At 36.5% G+C, this 23393-nt stretch overlaps 1 protein-coding gene across 1 annotated transcript; it reads left to right on the forward strand.

The window, feature by feature from the left end:
• Nucleotides 1–969: 969 nt before the first annotated feature.
• Nucleotides 970–15621, forward strand: RPE65 (retinoid isomerohydrolase RPE65; the record flags this gene model as incomplete). The annotated part of the gene is made up of 11 exons (XM_081308788.1): nt 970–1046; nt 1145–1286; nt 4516–4663; nt 5831–5912; nt 6146–6278; nt 6384–6523; nt 7110–7239; nt 13823–13937; nt 14034–14128; nt 14235–14346; nt 15470–15621. The coding sequence occupies 11 exons, from the start codon at nt 970–972 to the stop codon at nt 15619–15621; spliced, it is 1326 nt and encodes a 441-aa protein (XP_081164914.1).
• Between the last annotated feature and the right edge of the window lie 7772 nt (nt 15622–23393).

Raw genomic sequence — 23393 nt, forward strand, 5'->3', positions numbered from 1 at the left:
AGAAAGTACTAGAGTGACACAAAGGAGGGAAGGACCAAATATTTCATCAGGGGCCCAGGAAGAGTAGTTTTTTAAAAACATGAAGTTATTGCTAAAAGGCTTGAAAGTCTAAGCCAGCATTCCAGCAAGTCCCCCTGGCACAACAAGAAACACCTTGTCCTATTTAATTATTCAGGCCTCTTAGTGACTTTATCGATCACCACAGATTTCAGGCATTTTGAAGAAACATCAAAAGGAAGCGTAACTGGAGATTTGAATTAGTCAAGATACCTTGGACAGTATTAGAAAAGAAACAGTTTACACCAAGCAAAACTTTAGCCATAAGAGCAAATTCTGGAGTTGAAATAAAGCTTTAATATGCCTTCTAAAGACCTCATTCCTCTTTACAAAAGTGCAAAAATCAGATTTTAATTGGCTCTTCATATGAGAAATCCTAGGCAACCCTTGCCAGCTAGCCTTGGATATGGTTCAGCAGATCCGCCTGCTCATTGAATTCAAGAATACCTAGTACCACAAAATAAATTCTAAAATTGAATAAAAACACAGGAAGGATGGGTCCCTTGATAGGTAACAAGCTTCAGGAAGCCAGAAGTACTATGTGAACTTCCTATAGGGTCAAGGGATGTGAGATGGAAAGCCCACTTTGTCCAACTCTGATCAACTAGAGTTGTAACCCAGCTAGGTCACATATGCCAATCACTTAACTTCTCTGAACCTCAATTTCCTCATCTGTCACTGTAAAGTTTAAAAGACTAAATTGAGCCTCAGGGCATGATATTATCTCTTTCCCTGAGGTCACTCCAAGACGGAGAACTGACAATACTCTTCATTCTTCATGTGATGGCTTTACCATTCTGAATTGATGAAGGCACACTGAATGACCATTCTAAGTGGCACTTGGACTGCGTTGATCCTCTCCTTGTCTCCATGTTCTCCAGGTTCATCCGCACTGATGCCTACGTGCGTGCAATGACTGAGAAAAGGATCGTCATAACAGAATTTGGCACCTGTGCTTTCCCAGACCCCTGCAAGAATATATTCTCCAGGTCTCTGAAACTGCATGTTATTAAAGACATTTTACATCAGCCCTTTTTCTCTTATAACTTGAAAGTTGTTGAACTGAATAATTCATTTGTTTCTGCAGGTTTTTTTCCTACTTTAAAGGAGTGGAGGTTACCGACAATGCCCTTGTAAATGTCTACCCAGTGGGGGAAGATTACTATGCCTGCACAGAGACCAACTTTATTACAAAGATTAATCCAGAGACCTTAGAGACAATTAAGCAGGTAGGACATAGTGCTCAGGTATGTTGCTCAGGAGTTTAGAATGTGGAACTTGGAATTAAATCAACTGTGCAATTTGATGGAAAGAACATGAGAACAAGATCAAATTTCAAATCCTTGCTTTGTCACCAACTACCAGCTATGTGATATAGGACACACTTTGTTTCTTCATCTGCAATATTTTAAACATTTATATGGATTGGAGAAAAAAACATATAAAATGCCTAATATATTCATTCATTTTTTTCATTTGTGATACAAATATTCATTAAGGGTTTTCCATGTGCCAGAACTTTTGCCAGATACAAGAGATATATCAACATGATTCCCGAACTTCAAGGCTTTTACAGGCTATCATGGAACTTGAACCTACTGGGTGTTCAAAAATTTATACCTATTAATATTGAAACCTTGCTTTCTGTGGTTCTAGAAAAATAGGCTGCACTAATTTGCTTCTTATTGTAGACATTTCTTATTAAAAATAATGCTATATTTTAAATGCCATATATAAATATCAGTCATATTAGAAAGTAACATTTTTTTTCTGAGAATTTAGGCAATTTCAACGCAATATTCCTTAAAACAGACTCACAATTTCAACCAATATTTATTGACACCAACTTGCCAAGCAGCATTCTTGCCCTGAGGAAGCTTAACATCTAAATGAGGAAATCAAGCAAGAATACAAATTATAATAGACATCAAATGTGATGAGTCCTTTAAGAAAAGAAAAACCTTCTAAGAATGCACATATAAGAAATTATTTCTGGCAGTAGTTGAGGATCTGAGCAAGGACAGATCAAGCAGGGGTCAAAGAATTTGCATTTGAGCTGCAATCTTAAAGCAAGTACAGGTCCTGTGAATTTACAGAAAGGACAATCTGGATGGAATAGTAACATGAGGGAAGGCACAAAGGTGGGAAAATAAGGGACCTGTCCAAAAGTAATCTCTTTGGGCTAGAATTGCAGTGTTTCTCAGTGGGGGCACTAGCAGCACTGGGCAGGAGGTCACTCATCCTGTAGGGGCTCTCCCATGCATCATAGGGGTTTGGTGTCCCCGACCTATCCACTAAATGCCAGTCATGTCCTCAATCACTGCTCAAACCCAAAATGCCTGTGACATTTCTAGATCTCCCAGTAGGGGGCAACAACACTCCCATACCAGAGCTACTCATCTAGAATATGTAACGTCAAGGAGAACAGGATAGGGTGAAACTAAAAGCTTGAATAACACACTAAAAATTTGGAATCAGTTGCTTAGCTAATGAAAAACTACTGAAAGTCTTAACTCAAAAGAAGTGGCATAATAGAGCTGTACTTTAGGATGTTTAATTGAGAAGCTACATGTGGGCTGAATGGGAGAATAAAAGAAATACGTATACCAGCTAGGAGATCAGTAATGGAATTCAAGACTACAGATAACAATAAAGTTCTCTGTATTTCAGAAAGCTAGGAGAAAGGATTTAGAATACCTTCACATAAAGAAATGATAGATGTTAGAGGAGATAGATATGTTTAAACTGATTTAAACATTAGACATTATATACACATATTGTAATATCACATGGCACCCCACTGATATGTACAATTTTTATGCTTTTATATATCTGCTAAAAGTAAATTTAATAATTGAAAATATCAGAGCTACAAATGCAGTGGTAACAGAAAGGAAAAAATAGCCCCAACACTGAGTCTCAATATCACATACTGATCTATAATTCTTGACAGACATACTTACTGCATCTTGACATATACTCCCAAAGCTATTGGGAGTATAAAGAGCTCTTTCCTGTTGATACGTGTATAACCATGTTCAAGTTTGTGTGGATCATTTAGAGAAGAAGTGAAGTCGAATTTCTAAGAGATTAATTTGCTCTGAAATGAATCCATATTCCCATTACATAGTACTTTAATTGGAAATGTAGAAGCTGTGATATGTCTCCAGAAAATTTTGTTATAGGTCCCATTGTGCATACCACTGTACCCTGGCTTCACATAAAAATATAATTTGAAAATTTTTATTTATTATAACTGACATAACCTCCCAACTAGTCAGTACTTTTGCCTCCAGCTGATGCCCTTAAGTATAATTTCCTTACTGCAGCAGAAGCCTTTGCTCTGAAATGCAAACATTCATGTGTTACTCAATCTAGGTCCCCCATGGTTTCAGAGGGAAAGTCCAAATGGGGAGGTGCTGGCCACTCTCACCTCTCCTCTTCCGTTCACACCTTCACACCAGCCATGCTGCATAACCTGGTAATGCCCAGAGAGCATATGCATTTCATAATTCTGTGCCTTCACATTAGGATTCTTGCTTCCTAACACACACACCTTACTTTGCCTGGTTAACTTCTATTCACCATCAAGAATTAACTGGGGGCTAATAGGAAGCTTGGGAAGCTGCCTAATCCCCCAGTCTTGGTTACATAGCATTTCTCTGCAGGTACTGTGTTGCACTCACTGTCCTTTATGAAAGCTTATTGATCTAATGTAGTGCTGTCCAATAGAACTTTCTATAATGATGGAAATGTTCTCTGATCAGATTTTCCAATGCTAATGAACACTTTAAGTGTAGCTAATGTGACTAAGGAGCTAAATTTGAAATTTTATCTAATTATAATTTACATTTAAATTGCTACACATAACTACTGGCTATCACATTGACAGGATAGGTCTAGACCAAAGTTCTTAAAAGTAAGGAACTTCTGTTTTCCTAGATCCTGGCACAGTGCCTGGCATACTAGATAAATCCCAAAGTTCCTTTCAGTTCCAAATACATACGTTGAACACACTGGGCTTGGTATTTAGGTTGTCCCATGCCAAATTGTAATTTTTATTATGAAAAATTATCAAATAGCAAGAATTTTACACAATTCAATATAGTACAATTAAAGACTTATAAAGAAGTCACAGGTCTCAAGTTTATCATTGTTAAAGATCAAGGTGTAGTTGCAAAAAGAAACTCACCAGAGCACTGTATGGTATACTTCAAGGAATGAACACAGTCATAGAACTCCAGATTTCAGAGTCCATGTGGGGGTCAGAGGAGAGTTTTGCACTAATGGTGGGACTTCAGGCAAAGCTGAAAGAGGGTTGGATCCAGAGAAATGAAAAGAAAGACAAAGTGCACTTATAGCAAGGGTGCAAGGGGTTAATGATGGGATGAGATCTAGGGACAAAGGTGTGATCCTCTTTCTCTTAACATGGATGGTGTTTTTTTCTCCTTCCCATAGGTTGACCTTTGCAACTATGTCTCAGTCAACGGAGCCACTGCTCACCCCCACATTGAAAGTGATGGAACCGTTTACAACATCGGTAATTGCTTTGGGAAAAACTTTTCAATTGCCTACAATATTGTAAAGATTCCTCCACTGCAAGCAGGTGAGTTTATCAGTTTTTCTTACTCTGAAAATATGTATCTACATTGTGGAAAAAACTACTGAAAATATGGGATGTTAAATTTCTCTCAAACTAAAAAATTGCTCTCATCCCTATATATCAGGATACTAGTGCTCAAAGGTACTACAGGATATGCTATCAGGATACTAATGCTCAAAGGTACTACAGCAAGAGGTGACAACTTGAAACCACAGAAAGCAAGAGGTCAAGTTCTCTTCCATGGTGTTTCATCAACTAGTGTATATGTGGATTTATCATGTACAATTTAGATTCAAATTCAGCAAACATATATTGAGCAATTATTCATGGGCCAAGCAAATTTAAAATTAAATAAACATATATGTGAGATATATATATATATATATATATATATGAATGAAAGTGGACTATTTTGTGTTTAATTCCCCAAACTAAAAACAAGTCTAGAAAAAGATTTAAAGTAGGACACTCAAAAATTCTCCATTCAACTTCCATTCATTGTCAGGTCCATTGACAATCCTCTCAATGATAGACTTGGATTCATGTAAAGTTTTGTTTGGTATGTCTTAATATGGTTCTTAAAGAGGAGGCTACAGACCAGCAGCATCAACTGGAAATTTGTTAGAAATAGAAATCTTAAGCCCCACTTCAAGCAGACTGGATGAGAGAGACATCTTTGGAGAAGGACCTACAGTCAGAATTTCAGGAAATCATTTATGTGTATTTCTGATGCACGCTAAGGTTTGAAGACCAATAACTTGGTAATAAATGAACTTTAATGTGCATAAAAATTATCATATAGGGTTGTGGATATAAACCCATCTACGTTGTAATTTAGGCATCTTAAGATGCTATAAAAGGCGTTTTGACCATACCAAAATTTTGCCTCTGACTTAAAACCCATCTCCATTTGTCATGGAATGTGACTCCATAACACTCTTCCACAGACATACTGGAGTGCACTTTTCCAAATCTGCTGCTATTTGGATTTTCCTGGGTGATTGCAGCTTCATGTGAAATTTCCTAAGAGATGACAATGACTGAGAAAAACCTCTGAATTCAATATCTGAAAATGTATTTCTTTGCTTGTATAAGCTGTTCTAAATGCTTTGTATTTTTTTTAAAAAATAAGAGGCTCTTCCAAAGCCTTTTAAAACCACTTTATTTCAGACAAGGAAGATCCAATAAGCAAGTCAGAGATCGTTGTACAATTCCCCTGCAGTGACCGATTCAAGCCATCTTACGTCCATAGGTAACTTGAAGGCCTGCCATGAATCTTCAGGAAAACTAAAGTTTAAAGATCTGCTTTGCCTACCTTTTGATACCAATTCTGATCACGATGTTTTCTTGTAGAAATTTAAATTTAAACATAATTAATTTCATGTAGGCACTGTTGATTCATGTAGCTAAACATACCTTGTGTATAGATGTTTCTTTGTGCATTGAGACTCAGCCCTTCAATTCACAAGCCCATTTCCTTTTCAGTTTTGGTCTGACCCCCAATTACATCGTTTTTGTGGAGACACCAGTCAAAATTAACTTGTTCAAGTTCCTTTCTTCATGGAGTCTTTGGGGAGCCAACTACATGGACTGTTTTGAGTCCAATGAAACCATGGGGGTAAGTCTGATATATTTGTCACATTGCTGATGCTGAAAAAGGTGTTTCATAATGTACACTTCTCTCCTTTCTAAATGCATCAAAATAGTTTCCTTACTTCTCAAGGTTTGGCTTCATATTGCTGACAAAAAAAGAAGAAAGTACCTTAATAATAAATACAGAACCTCTTCCTTCAACCTCTTCCATCACATCAACACCTATGAAGACAGTGGGTTTCTGATTGTGGACCTCTGTTGCTGGAAAGGGTAAGAGAGGATATTGGGTAAATGTTCCATCTCCAGCAGCTTCTGGACCATAAGGGGCTCTTGGAGAGATGCTGATTTCAATGTTCAACCCAAATCACATCTCATAAAGCAAGAAATATGCAGAAGTCACAAGGTGTAATTGAAAAAGCAGTTGGAGTTTAAGTAATTAGAAATACACACCATGTATCAGACCTAAAAATAAAAGGTTCTGTGACCTGAGACATGAACTTAAACTTTCTTAAACCCAACAAGATCTCTAAGGAGCCTTGAACCCTACTCACTCTGAGATTGGGAAAAAGAGACACTTTTTTTTTTTTTTCAAATTAGCCAAGTCACTAAAAACGTAATAGCTCCTAAAGACACAAATATGGTGTTGACAGAAAAGCAGAAAGTATCTGAGGCTGCTGCTTTTAAAACATAACTACAAGGCAGGTTTCTCTGTTTTCACCCAGCATGGGCTAGAGGAAAGGCCTCTAATACACCTGTGTCATTAGCAGTTGGTGAAGAACGTGTGCTTTTAAGAGTCAGGAATCGTCTCTCTAAAATTATTTATAACTGTGTTCATGATTGACTTCCTATTTTGCAGATTTGAATTCGTCTATAATTACTTATATTTAGCTAATTTACGCGAGAACTGGGAAGAGGTTAAAAAAAATGCCAGAAAGGCTCCTCAACCGGAAGTTAGAAGATATGTACTACCTTTGAATATCGACAAGGTAACCTTTTTCCCCACGGATTTCAGATATAACCAGGATGCTTCATCTCTCTAACAAATTTGTCTGGCTTCATGTTTATATATATATGGTATTAAAAATTCAGATCTGGAAGGAACTTTAAACATAAACTGATTAAACTCCCCTCATTTTTCAAACAAGAAAACTGAAGCTCAGAAGAGTGATCTAACTTAGCACAAGCCAACTGCAGCACAGCCAGGAGAAAAACCAGGTTCCGTGATTCTAAATCTGCTGCTCTTTCAGTTACAAAATCCTTTTAAAAATATACTTTCTCAGTGAATAGTGGAGACCCGCTGGTTTCTAGGATCCTTTATCAACAGCATACTTGAAATATTTGAAATTTTGAAGCAATGAAGTATCAAAAAATACCTTTGTAGGGTAATCAGTGAATTATTTTGGTTTTCTCATAATGTGAAAATATCACTAGAGGACGAAAATCATTAATAGCATTAGACTGCTATAGGGAAGTTCAAACTTCCCCTCTGAAGGTTTGGTAACTGAAACAAACTGACAATAGATTAGCAAGAGAACAGGCATGCAAATTTTTTAATATGTACATGCTCTATAAAAATATGAAATTCAAAGCAGGGCCTCGTGGTTGAGATTCAAATACCCTCTCCATAGCAGAGAGGAAGTTGGGAGCTACAGGCATGTGTAGAGAAGAAAAACTATTTTTAGGGGAAATGGTTGAGACTCTAGGACAAACAATGGCCAGAAACAAAGTTCTTCTAGATTCCAGGTCTGGTATTTGATTTTCAGTTTCTCTGTGATACTAGTTTAATCTTCCCAGTGAAATAGAATTTCAGCAGGAAGATTTAAGGCAATTGCTTTCCTCTTTGCTAGATTGGGTCTTTAGGTAGAGAAGAGAACTTTGGAGAAAGCCCTGCCCTGCATTTGCAGCTTTCCAGAAGCTCTGTTTGAAGTCAGTGGCATATTTGGTATGTTGTTTTCTGAGCCCCAACACAGTCATCGCTATTTCTTCTCTGTATTCACTACCTATCTTTTCAGAACAATCTGAGTTATAACCAAAATTTTTAATGTGAAAAAAGCTAAATTCATAAAAAATATAACTTTCACATATAAATACATGAACATACACTCTCCTTTATGTCTATGTGCTCTCTAGTTGCACAAAAAGAGTTGAGGCAGCTGTGTGAAAGGTAAATCTTTGAACCAAAGGCTTATATTAGATGTAGTAGAAAAGAAACCCAATTTAGAACCAGATGCTACTGCACTTAAGCAGGCTTAAAAGCTCTTTAAGGAATAAGAACATGCAAGAGGTTAAAGTTAGACACTACTATAGGCAAGAGTTTCTACAAAATCAAGGAGGAGTTTAAAAAGCAAGACCTAATATGAAAATGTTACATGGTCTCTGGAGCTGGTTCATTAGGAGCCTAGGGGAGAGAGTATCATCAGCCACAGAGATCAGAAAGATGGCTGGAGTGATAGTATAAGGGGCTTTATAAGCCTTTGGATGATTTTTAAATGAAAAGGGGCAGTTGAAATTTTGTTTTGTTTTGTTTTGTTTGCTACCAGAGATTGAACCCAGGAGTGCTTAACCATTGAGTCACATCAGCAGCCCTTTTTGTATTTCTTTATTTTGAGACAGGGTCCCGCAAAATTGCTTAGAGCCTCACTAAGTTGCTGAGGCTGGCTTTGAACTTATGACCTTGCTGCCTCAGACTCCTGAGCTGCTGGGGTTACAGGTGTGCACCACCATGCCTGGCCCCACTGTTGTATTTTAAATGTTAGGGATGCATATGTATGTTTCCTAAAGGTCCCCCAGGCACATCATGGAGCACAGATGGGACTGTGGAGAGACTAGCATAAATACAATGGAGCACATAAAAGACAATGAATACCTGAATAAAAGAAATGGCAACTGAGAGACAAAGGAAAGTATAAAGTTGAGAAATATGTAGGAAGTGGAATCCACAAGAGTTAATATCAAGTTATATGTGAAGGAATTTGGAATAACTTTCAGATTTCTTCCCAGAGCAATTGGATGAATGATGGTACAATTCTCTGAATTAGAAACATAGAAGTAGCAGGAGCTGGTTTGCAAGAAATAGAGTAAGATTTATTTTATAATGCCTAGTTAGAAACACCTTATGGTCATCTCAGCAGAAATGCTCAGTAGGCAATTGACATACAGAGACCCAGAGGTTCAGAACATGGATCCTGGTGGGCCATCAGTCAATCAACAAGGCAACCAAGTGCTTTTGCCTTTCCCTGAGGAACCACAATTCCTGCACATAGCTGAATGTTCATAAACATTTATCAAAAGAATGTGCCAGTTGATTTGGGGAAACTTATTTTACCACTAATGGTAAAAATCACAATCATCTTTAAATTAAGAAAATAAAAGAAGATTATTTAAGTAGCCACATTCAAAAATGAGGAAAAAGGAGAGTTGGTCATCACTGGTTGATCATCATGGGTCATCATTAGTTTTCATTTTACTGGACAGGTAATGGGAAGACAGTGAAGGTTTTTGAATAGAAGAAAAGCTAATAGTTACTGGTATTGAAATGAAGATCAAATATATAACAATAGACGAGACTGCTACGAGGGAAGAAATCACACTTTAGAATAGGTTTTCTAAAAGAAACATAAAAAGCTTGTTTACTTTTAAAATGGGGAATTTGGTAGCTAGCAAACACCGAGAAGAAAAGATAGCCAAACACAGTAGCTTAAGAAATAATCATATGCAGAAAGAAGTAGGAAAAAAAGTGCCAGAAAAAGAGTCACAAGAGAGCCCTAATTACCACTAAGAAAGGGAAATGCCAAATAGGAGAGGGCAGGAGAGGGATTGAAGAGAGCTATAAGCTATAGACAGGTGGAAAAGAATGAAAACTATAAATGCTTGATTTGGTGATTTCCAAGGGAATAGAGCAAGAGAGGTAGACATCAAGTTTCAGAGGCAGCAGGTGGCTAGGATGTGGGAGCAGTACTGAGTCTACACAAAGTTTGATAATGAAAGGAAATATAAAAAGGCCATTAATTAAAAGGAGAGGTAACAACAGATCAAGGAAAGAGAGACTGAGAATATAAAATGAGTGAAGTTTTTATCTAATAATTAAGATAATGGTGATATCTTTAAAATACATCTTTATTATTTTTGAAAAGCTGTAGGATAGAGTCTCCACAGTAAGACTGCTAAGTCAAAGGGTAAAGGTATCTATGAGGATAAATGAAATCACTGAAGGGAAGATCTGGTTTGCTGAGGAAGACAAAGTTGATATTACAGATTTCTTATAATAAAAAGCAAATTTAGTAATAGATAAAAAAGATACAACACTAAAATAAGTCAGCTTAAAACCATGTAAATAATAGGTTTTACAGATTGTTGTGCTTACTATACACAGGTATATAAGTATATCAGCTATACACACTCTTCTCCCCAACATCACCACTAAGTGCCTTGAGATCCCATTTCACAACATCTACTTCCATATTTGCTCATCACTTCCTTCTCCTGAAAATCTTCCACTATTTACTCTTAATTCATAATCCATTACCAGAAATTCCTTTTATCCTCTCCACAGAATGTTCCCCTCCATACTCTTTAACTAAAATCTGGCTTGTTCTCTAGGACACTAGTCTCCCAAGAGCAACTTTTAGGGGTGGCACTTTCTCCTCTGCATAAAGAGAGCAGAGGAGAATAGGACAGCACTCGTTCCGCTGGGTTTGAAGTTGAATTAGGTGTTCTTGTTCCTATTGGCTGATTCCATACCATTGTTTCCTCCATACACCCTCAAAATCTCTATCATTTCAGCTACTCTGGCAGCCAAGTGACATGTACACAAACCCATACATAAAACCCTCATTATTGTTGTCTTTGACTAGCTGCCACTTCCTCTCCTTCCTGGCTCAGTGTCACTTTCTTCCCAATTCTATGCCTGTTCCTTAATTCTTGGCGATTTCAGTCTGCACACTGCAGTTGATTCTTCTGACAACCTGACCTCTTAGTTGCTTGACCTCTCCACTGATGTTATCTTATATATCTCACCATTCACTCCCCAAAGTCGTGCTCTTGACCTTGCCATTGACTATGATTGTGTTCCATCTATGATCTGTTTCATGCATGACATACTCATACCTTTTGTCTATTAATTCACTTGCCCTACTGCAACTTCTGCCATGAGCTTCCAATCCAGTGAACACAGTACTTTCTCATCATCACTCACTCCCTTAAAGGACTTGCCTTCCTCCTCACTCAAGTTGAATTCCACGGTCAATAATTATGACCAAGCCCTTACATAGAATCTCATTTCTTTTGCTTCTTTCCTGTTTATCAAACTTATCTACCCAAATCACAACCCTAATTAAGTTGGAATATCCACCCACTCCATGTTTGTACATCACAGTCCAAACTTAAATGCTGCAAACACACAATCACATTGAGTGTTCCAATTTTAAATGTATTACAACAAACCTGACTGCCACATTTCCCAACTTCACTTACTGTCTTATTTTGCTAGTTAACTATTCCACATCCTCCTTTGTTCAAACTTTTATCACCTCCCACCTCCCACCTCCACACTCAACTGTGGATGATGATTGTGCTTCCTATTCCTCTGAACAAAGAAATCAGAAAAGAACCATAGACTCTTGCTACCATATCTACCCACCAGCATCTGCACTCATATACTGAATTATCCATCTTCCTAACCAGAGCTAATCTCCCCATATCCCCTCACCCACTCAGGGACATGCTCCCCTCTCTCCTAGATCATCTCTTCCCTATGATTTCAATTGATCACTCCATCAAGCTCTTAAAAAATCCTTCTCTTGACTACTTTTGCCCCAACCAGCTACTCACATGTTCCTCCTCTTGTTGGGGGTACCAGGATTCAATCCTCGATCCCCCTACCATCTATCTGTGTATTCAGTTCCTTTCAAAGACTAATGCTTTAAAGTAGCCTACTTTTATATTTCCTACCTTTTCTTATACTTAAGGTTTTTATAACCTATTTCCAACTCCACATCACCATCTCCAGATTGGATATCCATTACGCATCTCAGGATTATTAAGACAAGACTTGAACTTCTCATCTTCTCCCACCTACATTAGTCATGACCTTTGTTGTGACAACACCAGCCTTTAATTGTTCAGGTCAGATGCCATGGTGTTAGGCTTGACAGCCCTCTTCCTTTGATATTCTCTCCATGAGGAAATCCCCTTGACTCCATCTCCCATGTCTCACGGACTCCAGTGCTACCAGCCTAGCTAGAACCATGGCTTTCTTTGGACTAGATTACTCTCAAGACAAACAGGTTTCCCCATACCTCTCTTGCATCTCCATTAATCCCAAGGTAAGATTCAACAGAACAGCCAAAGTGATTCTTTTAAAAATAAATCACAGCATGTTACTCCTCTGCTCAGAAACCTCCAGTGGCTTCCCATTACTCATTTCTAGAGAAGGGCCAAGTCCTCATACCAACCTGTATGCCTCTACACAGTGTGGCCCCATCACTCATCTGCACACTCTTCTTTTTTCTCTCCCCCTTGCTCAATCAGTTGCTGCACACTGGCCTCTTCGATGCTACTCAAGTACATTCAGGCCCTTCTCAGCCTTGCACCATTTGTTTTCTCTGCTTGAATGCACTGCTAATTTCCTCATCTTCTAAGAGTTTTGTGTCAAATGCCACTTCAGCAAAGAGGCCTACCCTGACTACCTGTTAAAATTTCAGCCTCATGGAACCTTTATACTTCTGACTCTGCTTCTTATACTCTTTTCACCCCACAGTCATGATATATTATGCACTTTACTTATTAAGTACATTTATTAATTTATTGTTAATCTTCTTTAAATAGGAGTTTCATGAGGACAGGGACTTTACCTTCTGAAATATCCCAAATGCCTAAAATAGAGTTTATAATCAAGTACTAAAAGCATATACACAAGTAAACATATAATTACATATTTGATGAAAATATTAATAAATTAATATATTCTTAGAAAAAGCTCATGGTATTCATTGTCTTCATGAAATAATCTGAAATGTTTGCATGTATATGTTGGGGGGTATTCACACATATTTACATGATCTAAGAGCTCTTAAAAACCATGTGGTCCTCTTTCTTTCTTCTTTCTGCCCCCCCCCCTATGGCAACATAACTGCATGGAGTTTTTCAAAAAACCAAAAGGTATCCTAACTATAAAATAGATAAATACTCTTTCTTCCCACAGGCAGTCAACATCTTTGCTGGTCTGCAGAAAATATAATTTACTTATTTATCCATGTTTTTTTTGCAGAGGTCCTTCCTTGGAGTCCTAAATTTTTTTTGAAGACAGGCTCATTCTACAAAATGAGAATATTTCTACAAAATATTGAGGGCCTATGAGGTTCTGTGACTTCTCCAGCGGCCCCCGGCTGGTGCCTGGCACACGCACAACTACTTGCCCAAACAGCCCAGGCTCCCTCATCTAATTTTCTACATTGCTCTTTCCTGAACATTGACCAGAGGAAAAAACAGGAGATAAAACGAAAGTCTGCACATACGGCTATTCCAGGGTTGCTTCCTGCTCACTGAGGTTTCTGTTATCTTCTTTCTCAGGCTGACACAGGCAAGAATTTGATCACACTCCCCAACACAACAGCCACAGCGATTCTGTGCAGCGATGAGACCATCTGGCTGGAACCTGAAGTTCTCTTCTCAGGGCCTCGCCAAGGTAAGTTGATCTAGAGAACCCCTCACTCAGAAAAGAGCAAATGTTCCACTCAGAGAGATGAACTCAGTGTTCCTAAGTGTGTGCTCTATTTTGTAGCATTTGAGTTTCCTCAGATCAATTACCAGAAGTACGGTGGGAAACCTTATACGTACGCCTATGGACTTGGCTTGAATCACTTTGTTCCAGACAGGGTAATTAATGCATCTTTCTAATATTGGAACAGTGAGCTGAGTCATATGCTAGGCAAATAAAGCATATTGATGGATTGATCAGTTGATTTTTCTTTCTTACAAGCAGCTCTGTAAGCTGAACGTCAAAACTAAAGAAATTTGGGTATGGCAAGAGCCGGATTCGTATCCATCAGAACCCATCTTTGTTTCTCACCCAGAGGCCTTGGAAGAAGATGATGGTAATGAAAGAAATGAATATATCTTAACCCTCTTGGGATCAGAGTTTTGGGAGTTAGGTCCTTATGAGAAGAGTTGATTATTCTCTAATGTTCAAAAATGATCCTGATACTAGAAAGGGACAATCCTGAAGAATTTAAATATATTCACACATGAATTTCATCTCATGATCAAATCTTGTTGATTACTAATGGAAAAATGCTGAAGCACTATCTGGTATCATGTTGGGGCATCAATGTCTGCTCTAGATGCAGGAAAGGGGAAGAAAGGAGCCAGGCAGCAGGAATTCCATCTGGGTATTCACCCCTCCTCACCAAGATACATTTCTGAAAAGAAATTGTGTTCTAGGAAGGGAAGCAGAGTTTTCCAGCAGATAAAGAGAATGAAAGTACAGCTCTATGACTCTAGTTTGGATTTTTCTTTTAGTAAACTGGGGCTAGAAAAGATCTAGCCACCGCCTATAAAAGAGCAACTCCATTACCAAGTATTAGTCTTAGTTAGCCATTAATTAGCAGGGACAGAGAGATAGATAACACTCTTTGGAATTAAAATATGGGAAATCACAGAGAAATTACATAAATAATTGTTGAGACATTTCATGCTAAATAATTATATATAATATATATAATATTACATATATATATATATATATATATATATATATATATATATATATATCCCATTCAGTCAAAAGTACAAAAAGGCTTATTCTCATTTTGTTGGAAGGAAATCAGCATCCACATAGATGTTGGGAATTATGGCTATAATATACCTTATTGCTTTTAGTCTTTTAATATGTTTTTCACTTGATCATTACAATTTTTCTCAGTAGTTACAACAAATGTTATATTCTTACGTTATAGATAAGAACAAAGATCCACTCATTTAATAAGTACTTAATGAGCACTTACTATGATCTAGTCATTGTAGTAGGATATTGGGAAATAGCTGTGAGCAAGACAGCCATGATCACTCCCTTTTTGGAGCTTATAATTCAAAAAGGTGGTCAGAGAAGCAAGTGGTAAAAGAAAACAAAAATCTCTGATTTTCTTTGTAATTTACATGTAATCCATGGTCCTAGGTTCTTTTAAATTTAAAACTGACTTATGCACTTCTTATTAACAGGTGTAGTTCTGAGTGTGGTGGTGAGCCCCGGGGCAGGACAAAAGCCTGCATACCTCCTGATTCTGAATGCCAAGGATTTGAGTGAAGTTGCCAGGGCTGAAGTGGAGATTAACATCCCTGTTACCTTTCACGGACTGTTCAAAAAATCCTGAACATATTCTAGCAAGATGTTTTATGGTGACAAAACTAAGAAAACTAGCTTCAGTTCTGCAATCAAATTTGTTCAATTTTAGCCTGCTGTATGTTGTGTTTTTAACTTGCACATGCACAGAATTTTTCAATGTCTTATAGAAGATTTCTGACCAAACAATCTCTTTAGAAAAAATTATTTTCTTGATAAAATAGATCATAACTGAAAAATTCTTTTAATATTTAGCAATCAAATAGGAAATTAATGTGGACTTATTAAACTGATTTTTGTTCCTATATAAAAGATTTTAATTTTAGCTATCTGCTCCAATGTTTTTTTTCTTAACATTTAAAAACCAAAGTCTTCTACACACCTTATTTGTATGTAGCTTTGCTAAGCCAAGGCAAAAAGGCTTAATTACTAAATGTCAAACCAAACTTTCCCGAGACTATCTATCATTTAAGAGTACATAGCAATTGCTTTGCGTATATGTAACTGCTTAAAGATCCTTAATGAACTTTAATCTCTTTGTTCAATTTTTTTCAGTTCCATGCTTAATTCCATTAAATACTGGCAGTTGCTACCACTTCTGATTTTGCAATGAAAAAACCTACCTCTTATTGACTGCAGCCTCTCAATCAAATAACATCTCAGAGATTAAGTTATATATTTAAAGCTTATTTATGCCAACACAAGTACATTTAGTAGTGACTAATTTTTTAAAGCAGCATAAAATACAAATATCAAATTAAAATCTGAGTGTGGGATAATATTGAGGGGTTATATTATGTTGCCTCTTCTTTTTCATTATATTTAAGCACTGTGCAATCATCTGACGGAAAGCAGAGAAAAAAAATTAACTCACTAACTTTCAAATATTAACACATTTTAAACATTTTGTATTTAAATTGCTCTCTTCTGTGCTATATATCACAAGAAAGAATAGATAGTGGCAAGCAAATTATATTCTGTATCTTAATACTTGTATCTATTTTATGCCCACAAGCATTACATATTATCATATTTAAAATGATCAGCATCATGCTTGACTAGGTAAAAATAGCTTGAAGGAACAGATTGACCAGGGTACTTCAGACATCCATTTGATTTCTTTATTTAGATAAGATGAAAACTCATTTTTTTAATTTTAAATACCTATTGAAATATACTTCTTAAAGCAAATCTAAATATAGAAATAAAATTTAGAAAGTAAAATTGCATAGTGCTCCTCTAAATTCAGTTACTATTAAGATTTTAGTACTGGTCTTTTCATCTTTTTCTCCCTGCATATTTTTAATAATCATTATTTGTCTGTGGATAATTTAGAAATAAATAAAAATATCAAAAAAAGAAAAGGGAAAATGCCAGAGAATTATGTAGAACATTCACTGTAAATAAACATCAATCCAGCGCTTTTTGCCCCTAGACAGCACATGGACAGAATTTCACAAAGAAAGGTATTTCTCCATTTATTTACAAAATGCAAAAAACAAATTACTAAAAAATTGCTAAGTTTTAGACTTCAAGTCTGAATTTAAGAGAATTCCTACAACTGTCACTTCCTTCACTTGCCAATCACTCACTCCTTAGCTTTTTCCCATTCATTCTCCATGAAGCAAGAGTCACAATTCAGGGTATCCACATCTCCCTCTGTAGTAAGATCCCCTTATGAGATGACTACAGTATGAAGAAGGGACAGAGGCAGATTTGACTAAAGTATCATTCTATTAAAGCATTTCACCAAAGTTGGAATTCTCCATCACCATCATTGCTAATATTATAGCAAGAGAACTTAGGATCTGCTTTACAAATCCAAAGATGGAATGTGAGCTTTAAAAACTTCAATCAGAATGAGGAAGATTTGAGTTAAGCAGAAATGGTTAATTTATAAATTCAAACTGAATAAATTAAGGAAACTTCTTTTAAAGAAAATGCCATCCATCTGGGTGATTGAGAGAACTATTTCCCATATAAAAACAAATAAATCTGTTTTAAGGGAAAAAAGTTCAACTGAATTAATGTAAATCAACCTGCTAATAAATAGCTATTTTAAAATAACAAGCTATTTAGAGTCTTATAGCAAAGGGGAAAAAGAATAAAACTTTGGCATAATTAATCAAAAGGTAATTTAACTGAAAACTACCTCATGGCAAACAATCTAGACAGAGTATCTGTACTATGTTCTAAAGGAGAAAATACCAACTGACATCAAAGGGAAACTATCTTCCAAAAATTCTGTCAGTATGACTTCATCAGCCCACAGTCCAGTTTAAGAATAAAATGTTTTCTTCTTTCAGCCTGAGAGGAAAAGTGTAGGCACATCCCCCAAGGAACACCAGATCTGCTAAATCTCTGTCTCAATGGGAAAATAAACTCTGAAAAACAGGATAAAAGAAGTTCACACTACTGTGTACTAAGCACTTTTGTTCTTATTGCTACATTCAACATGGTGCTGTCTTCACTATATATAAGATGAGACAGAGCTGGGTATGGTGGGTCACACCTATAATCCTAGTGACTCTGAAGGCTGAAGCAGGAGGATCATAGGTTCAAAGCCAGCCTCAACAACTTAGCGAAACCCTAAGCAACTTAGGGAGACTCTGTCTCAAAATAAAAAATAAAAAGGATTGTGAATGTGGCTTAGTGGTTAAAGTGGTTAAGCACCCCTGAGGTTTAATCCCCAGTAAAAAAAAAAAATGAGAAAGAAATGCCAAGTTACTTTCCTAAAGAGTAATAAAACTTAGACTGAACTGTATGTTGAAATGAAAAGCTTTCTGCCTGAAAATTTGGTTTCTAATGCCACTGAAATATTCCTAATGATTTCAATTTTCTCTTCAAATAAAACCATGATCATTCTACTAAGTATCCAAGTCTGAGCATAAATAAAATTTGTGATGATTTGCTAACTCCTACCAGTTATTATTGGTCCAAAATATTTCTTGAAAAATAGTTACCATGTTCCAAGTACTTATTATGCTTGGGATTCCACCATTTCATCTCTATAGAGCCCTCCCTGTGTGGGCTTGGTAATCCTATTTTGCAGAAGAGAAAAATGAAACTCAACAAAATTAAATAACTTTGTCAAGTTTTCACACAGAACTGAGATCTAACTCCAAATACCATCTGTCTCTGTTGGATACTGTGAACAACTAGCTAAGGTAATTCACAGCTTCTGCCTTCCGTCACTACCTTCCTATTGATGCCATTTTAAGAGGTTGGGTATATGGTTTGGATATGAGTTGTCTCCTCAAACTTCTGTATTAATGCAGGAGATGAAATGATTAAATTATGAGACATTCAGTGGATTAATCCATTTGAGGAATCAGTAATTTGAATCGATTTCTGGGTGGTAACTGTAGGCAAGTGAAATGTGTGGAAAAAAATGAGGATTACTGGGAAAGTGGCCTTGGGGATTAAATATTTTGTTCCTGGCTCCTTGCACTCTCTCTGCTTCCTGGATGTCATGAGCTGAGCAAATTTCCTTGGACACATCCTTCCACCATGATGTTCTGCCTCACCTCAGGCCATTGACCAAACCTTTGAACCTCTAAATTGTCCTTGTCAGGTGTCTTGCTCACACTGACAAAAGATTAACAACACTGGGTTTTTGAAAGTAGTTGTGAAAATGCAAGTGCCATGCAAAAATCAATATGGAAAGGCTGGAGATGTAGCTCAGTGGTAGATACCATGTCTGGTATGCACAAGGCCCTAGGTTCAATCCCAATACCACAAAAAAAAAACCCACAAACACAAACACAAAACAGTCCCCCAATTTGTTTCCAAAGGAGCAGCAAGGAAGAGAGTATTCAGAGTGAAGTTATAACACCATCTCGGCCCCATGAAACCCTCCAGAAACTCACAAAAGCAAATCCCCTGAAAATTGCTGGTCCAAGAAAATTGAATTCAGTAATTGATAAGTATAATGGTTTCCTATCACTGCCATAAAAATATACCAAAAGCTACATGACTTAACATAATGAAATGAATTATATCACAGTTTTAGAGGCAAGACATCTGAAGTCAGGGTGTCAGTAGGGCCATATTTCCTCTGAAACCTGTACAGGAAGCCGTTCATGCCTCTTCCTTGCTTCTGGTGGCCCTATGTGTTCCCTGTGGCAGAAAAACTCTTATCCTCTGTCTTCAAACAGCATTCTCTCTGTGTGTCTTCTCACTGTCTTCCCTCTGTGCATGTGTATCTCAGTGTCCACAATTCCCTTTTGATAAGAGCACTAGTCATACTGGGTTAGTGCCTACCTCATGACATCATTTTAACTTGATTTTTTTTATACAGACCCTGTTTCCAAATAAGATCATGTTCTGAGGTACTAGGTGTTAAGTCTTCAACATAATTGAAGATACAATTTTATTCACAGCAACAAGAACTAAGGAAAACACTGGCCTGGCATTGGAGAAAAGAAAAAAAATGTGAAAATTATAGCAAAACTTTGCCAAGAAATTAAAAAAAACTCACAAACAAAAAGACCAGTGCCCTTGAACATTAGAGGCATAAATCTGCTCTGTATATTGATAATAAATCTTAGCTTCCCTTGCAGCTATATGTAACTTCTAAACAATGAGATGTAAGCACAAGCATGAAATTGGGACTTCTCCTTAACAGTATCCTCCCCTGCCTCTCTGTTCCTTCATGCTAGCTAGAGTGAGGATGTGGTAGAACTTTCAACCCTGCAGATAAAGACAAAAGGCTAAGCTGGAGGAGCAACAGGATGGAAAATGAGTGGGTATAATATTGGAATCCAAAGGTGACAAAAACTATACATGAAAAACAACATTACAATCTAATGGCATAGTGCTATGAAATGTTTCAATGAAATACTGTGGAGGGAAACCCACCAACACATTAAAAGAATGGGCAACTTCTAGAAGAAAACATAGACTCAACACTCCCAACATACTGATGCCGGTACCAACTTCCTTAACAAGACCCCTACAGCTCAAGAAATAAAATCAAGAATCAATAAATGATGTGAAATTAAAAAGCTTCTGCACAGCAAAGATAACAAGAGCACAGGAGAAGATCTTTGCAAAATACTTCTCTGACAGAGGATTAATATCCAGAATACATAAAGAACTCAAAAAACTTAACACACACACCCAAAAAAAACCTAATCAATAAACGAGCAAACGATTAAACAGATATTTCTTAAAAGTAGAAATCCAAATGGCCAACAAATATATTAATAAAATGGTCAGTATCCCTAGCAGCCAGGGACATGCATTTCAAATTTCACTGAGATTTCATCTCACTCAAGTCAGAATGGCAACCATTGAGAATACAAATAATAATAAATGCTGGCAATAATGTTGGGAGGGAAAGATACACTCATACATCATACACTGCAAATTAACCAACCACTCTGGAAAGCAATATAGAGATTCCTCAAAAGACTAGGAAGGGAAACACAATGTGTCTCAGTTATCTACTCCTTAGTATTTATCCTAAAGAAACAAAATCAGTATACTCTGGTGATACAGGTACATCAATGTTTATAGAAGAGCAACTCACAATAGCCAAGTTATGGAAGCAGCCCAGGTATCCTTTAATAGATATATGGATATATCCTTCAATAGATATATGGATAAGGAAAATATGGTATACATACACAGGGGAGATGTACTCAGCAATCAAGAACAATGAAATAACTGCATCATGCTAAGTGAAATAATACAGACCCAGAGCTAAGGGTCAAATTTTTTCTCTGATAGAATCTACAGCAAAATAAGGGGGAATAATAATCCCATTAAAACAAAAGGGAGACTAGTGGAATCAAAAAAGATTGAGGATAAAAGAGGAGGAATGGGAAAAGGGAGGAACTGAAGAACAAAATTGATCAAACTGGGCTATGTACATATATATGAATATACCAAAGGGAATTCCACCTTAGTGTATATCTATTAAGTACCAATTTTAAAAATTAAATAAATAACGGAGTATATTTACATGAGTGAGTTTTAAAAGAAGTACAAATACGGTTCAACATCAGAAAATTTATTATATTCATTAATCATACAAAGATACTGAAGAAGAAAAGTCAAATAAACATCTCCAAAAATTCTAAAAAGGCATTTGAAAAAATTCAACAACCTTTTTAAATGGAAACACTCAATGAACTATACATATGTATTTCTACAGCATAATTAAATGCATATATCTTAGTTCAAGTGCCAAGATCAGGCTTAATTGAGAAAAACAATATGTCTTTCCTCTAATGTGAGAAAAACATTAGGACACTCAATATCAGCAATATTAATATTTTTGTGAACATATCACTCAATTCAATTAGTTCAAAGAATTTAAAGTAAAACATTGTAACAGAAGAAATAAATTAACACAATTTGCAGATGGTATGACTAAATAACTCAAAATAATCTGTTTAAAAGCCATGAAAAACAATTTCAAAATTTAGTAATTTAACAGATAATAACCTAAGACAAAGAAGTTATTAATAAATCCATGTTATAGCTAATAATCAGTTACAACATGGGGGTGGGGAGAAGGCCTTGGATAGTAGGAAAAACAACAAAGATGAGATGCTTAGAAATAAACTTGAGAAATATATGGAACTTACATAAAAACCACTTAAAATATCACTGTTAATATGTGTAGTTAATATCTGGACTGTAATGATCCAGATATTAACTACACATTTGATAAAACTATATTTAATTAAATGCCCACATACATGCACACATGAGTACAAGTAAATTTAAACAAATTTGAAAGAAATAGGTATCAACACTAATATTCTGGTTGTGCTAATGGGTTACAGTTTTGCAAAATGTTACGAGTTGGAGGAAACTGGACAGAACATACCTGGGTCTCTCTCTAGTATTTTTTTCTTTCAAATGAATGTGAATTGAAGAATTACGTTATTCAAAATGTCAATTGAAAAAGTACTTCTAAACTGGGTGTAGGAGTGCATGCCTGTAATCCCAGCAACTTGGGAGGCTGAAGCAGGAGGATCAGAACTTCAAGGCCAGTCTGAGCAACTGAGCAAGACCCTATCTCAAAATAAAAATATAAAGGACTAGGGATGTAGGTCAATGGTAGAGCACCCCTGGATTCAATCCCCATTGCTGGGGGGGAAAACACTACTGAAGGACAAGATTCGAACCAATGCAAATATGTACCATATTCCGCAGTAGGAAGACTCATCAATATGTTTATTAACCCAGTAATAGAGATACATTATAAAAATTTAGCATGCAAATTCTTTATTCTATGGAAATTTTCAATGGTGATTTATAGCTGTGAGGCAGAATCCTAATACAATATCATCTCTCTATATTCCTCTGTTAAAAATAGTTTGACAATAATTCCAATTGTAATGAAAAAGAAGAGCTGGACTTGGCCTGAAACTATGCAAATAATTGGATCCATATGTTGAAGAACAACCATGGTTCCCTAGAGTCCTAATAGATCAGATCCAGAATCCTCATGCAGGGTCTTCTCAGTTGTTCCAAAGGTATCCACCACTTTTTTCTGGCATGAACACATTTATCCTCAGTATCCAGAAGTCCATTCTGTTTATGTCCCTTTATTTTGGATATTTTTTCTTATTTTTCACTCCGTGTTCCCACTATTATTCAGAACTAGCAAAAAATAGTCCTAACCTATCTGGACACAGTGATGCACACCTATAATTCCAGCGGCTTGGACAGCTGAGGTAGGAGGATCACAGGTTCAAAGCCAGACTCAGCAACTTGGCGAGACCCTGTCAAGAAAGAGAGAAAGAGAGAAAGAGACAAAAAGAAAGAAAGAAAGAAAGAAAGAAA

Source organism: Spermophilus citellus, assembly GCF_964194105.1.
Source record: "Spermophilus citellus genome assembly, chromosome: 9".
NCBI classification, from domain to species: domain Eukaryota; kingdom Metazoa; phylum Chordata; class Mammalia; order Rodentia; family Sciuridae; genus Spermophilus; species Spermophilus citellus.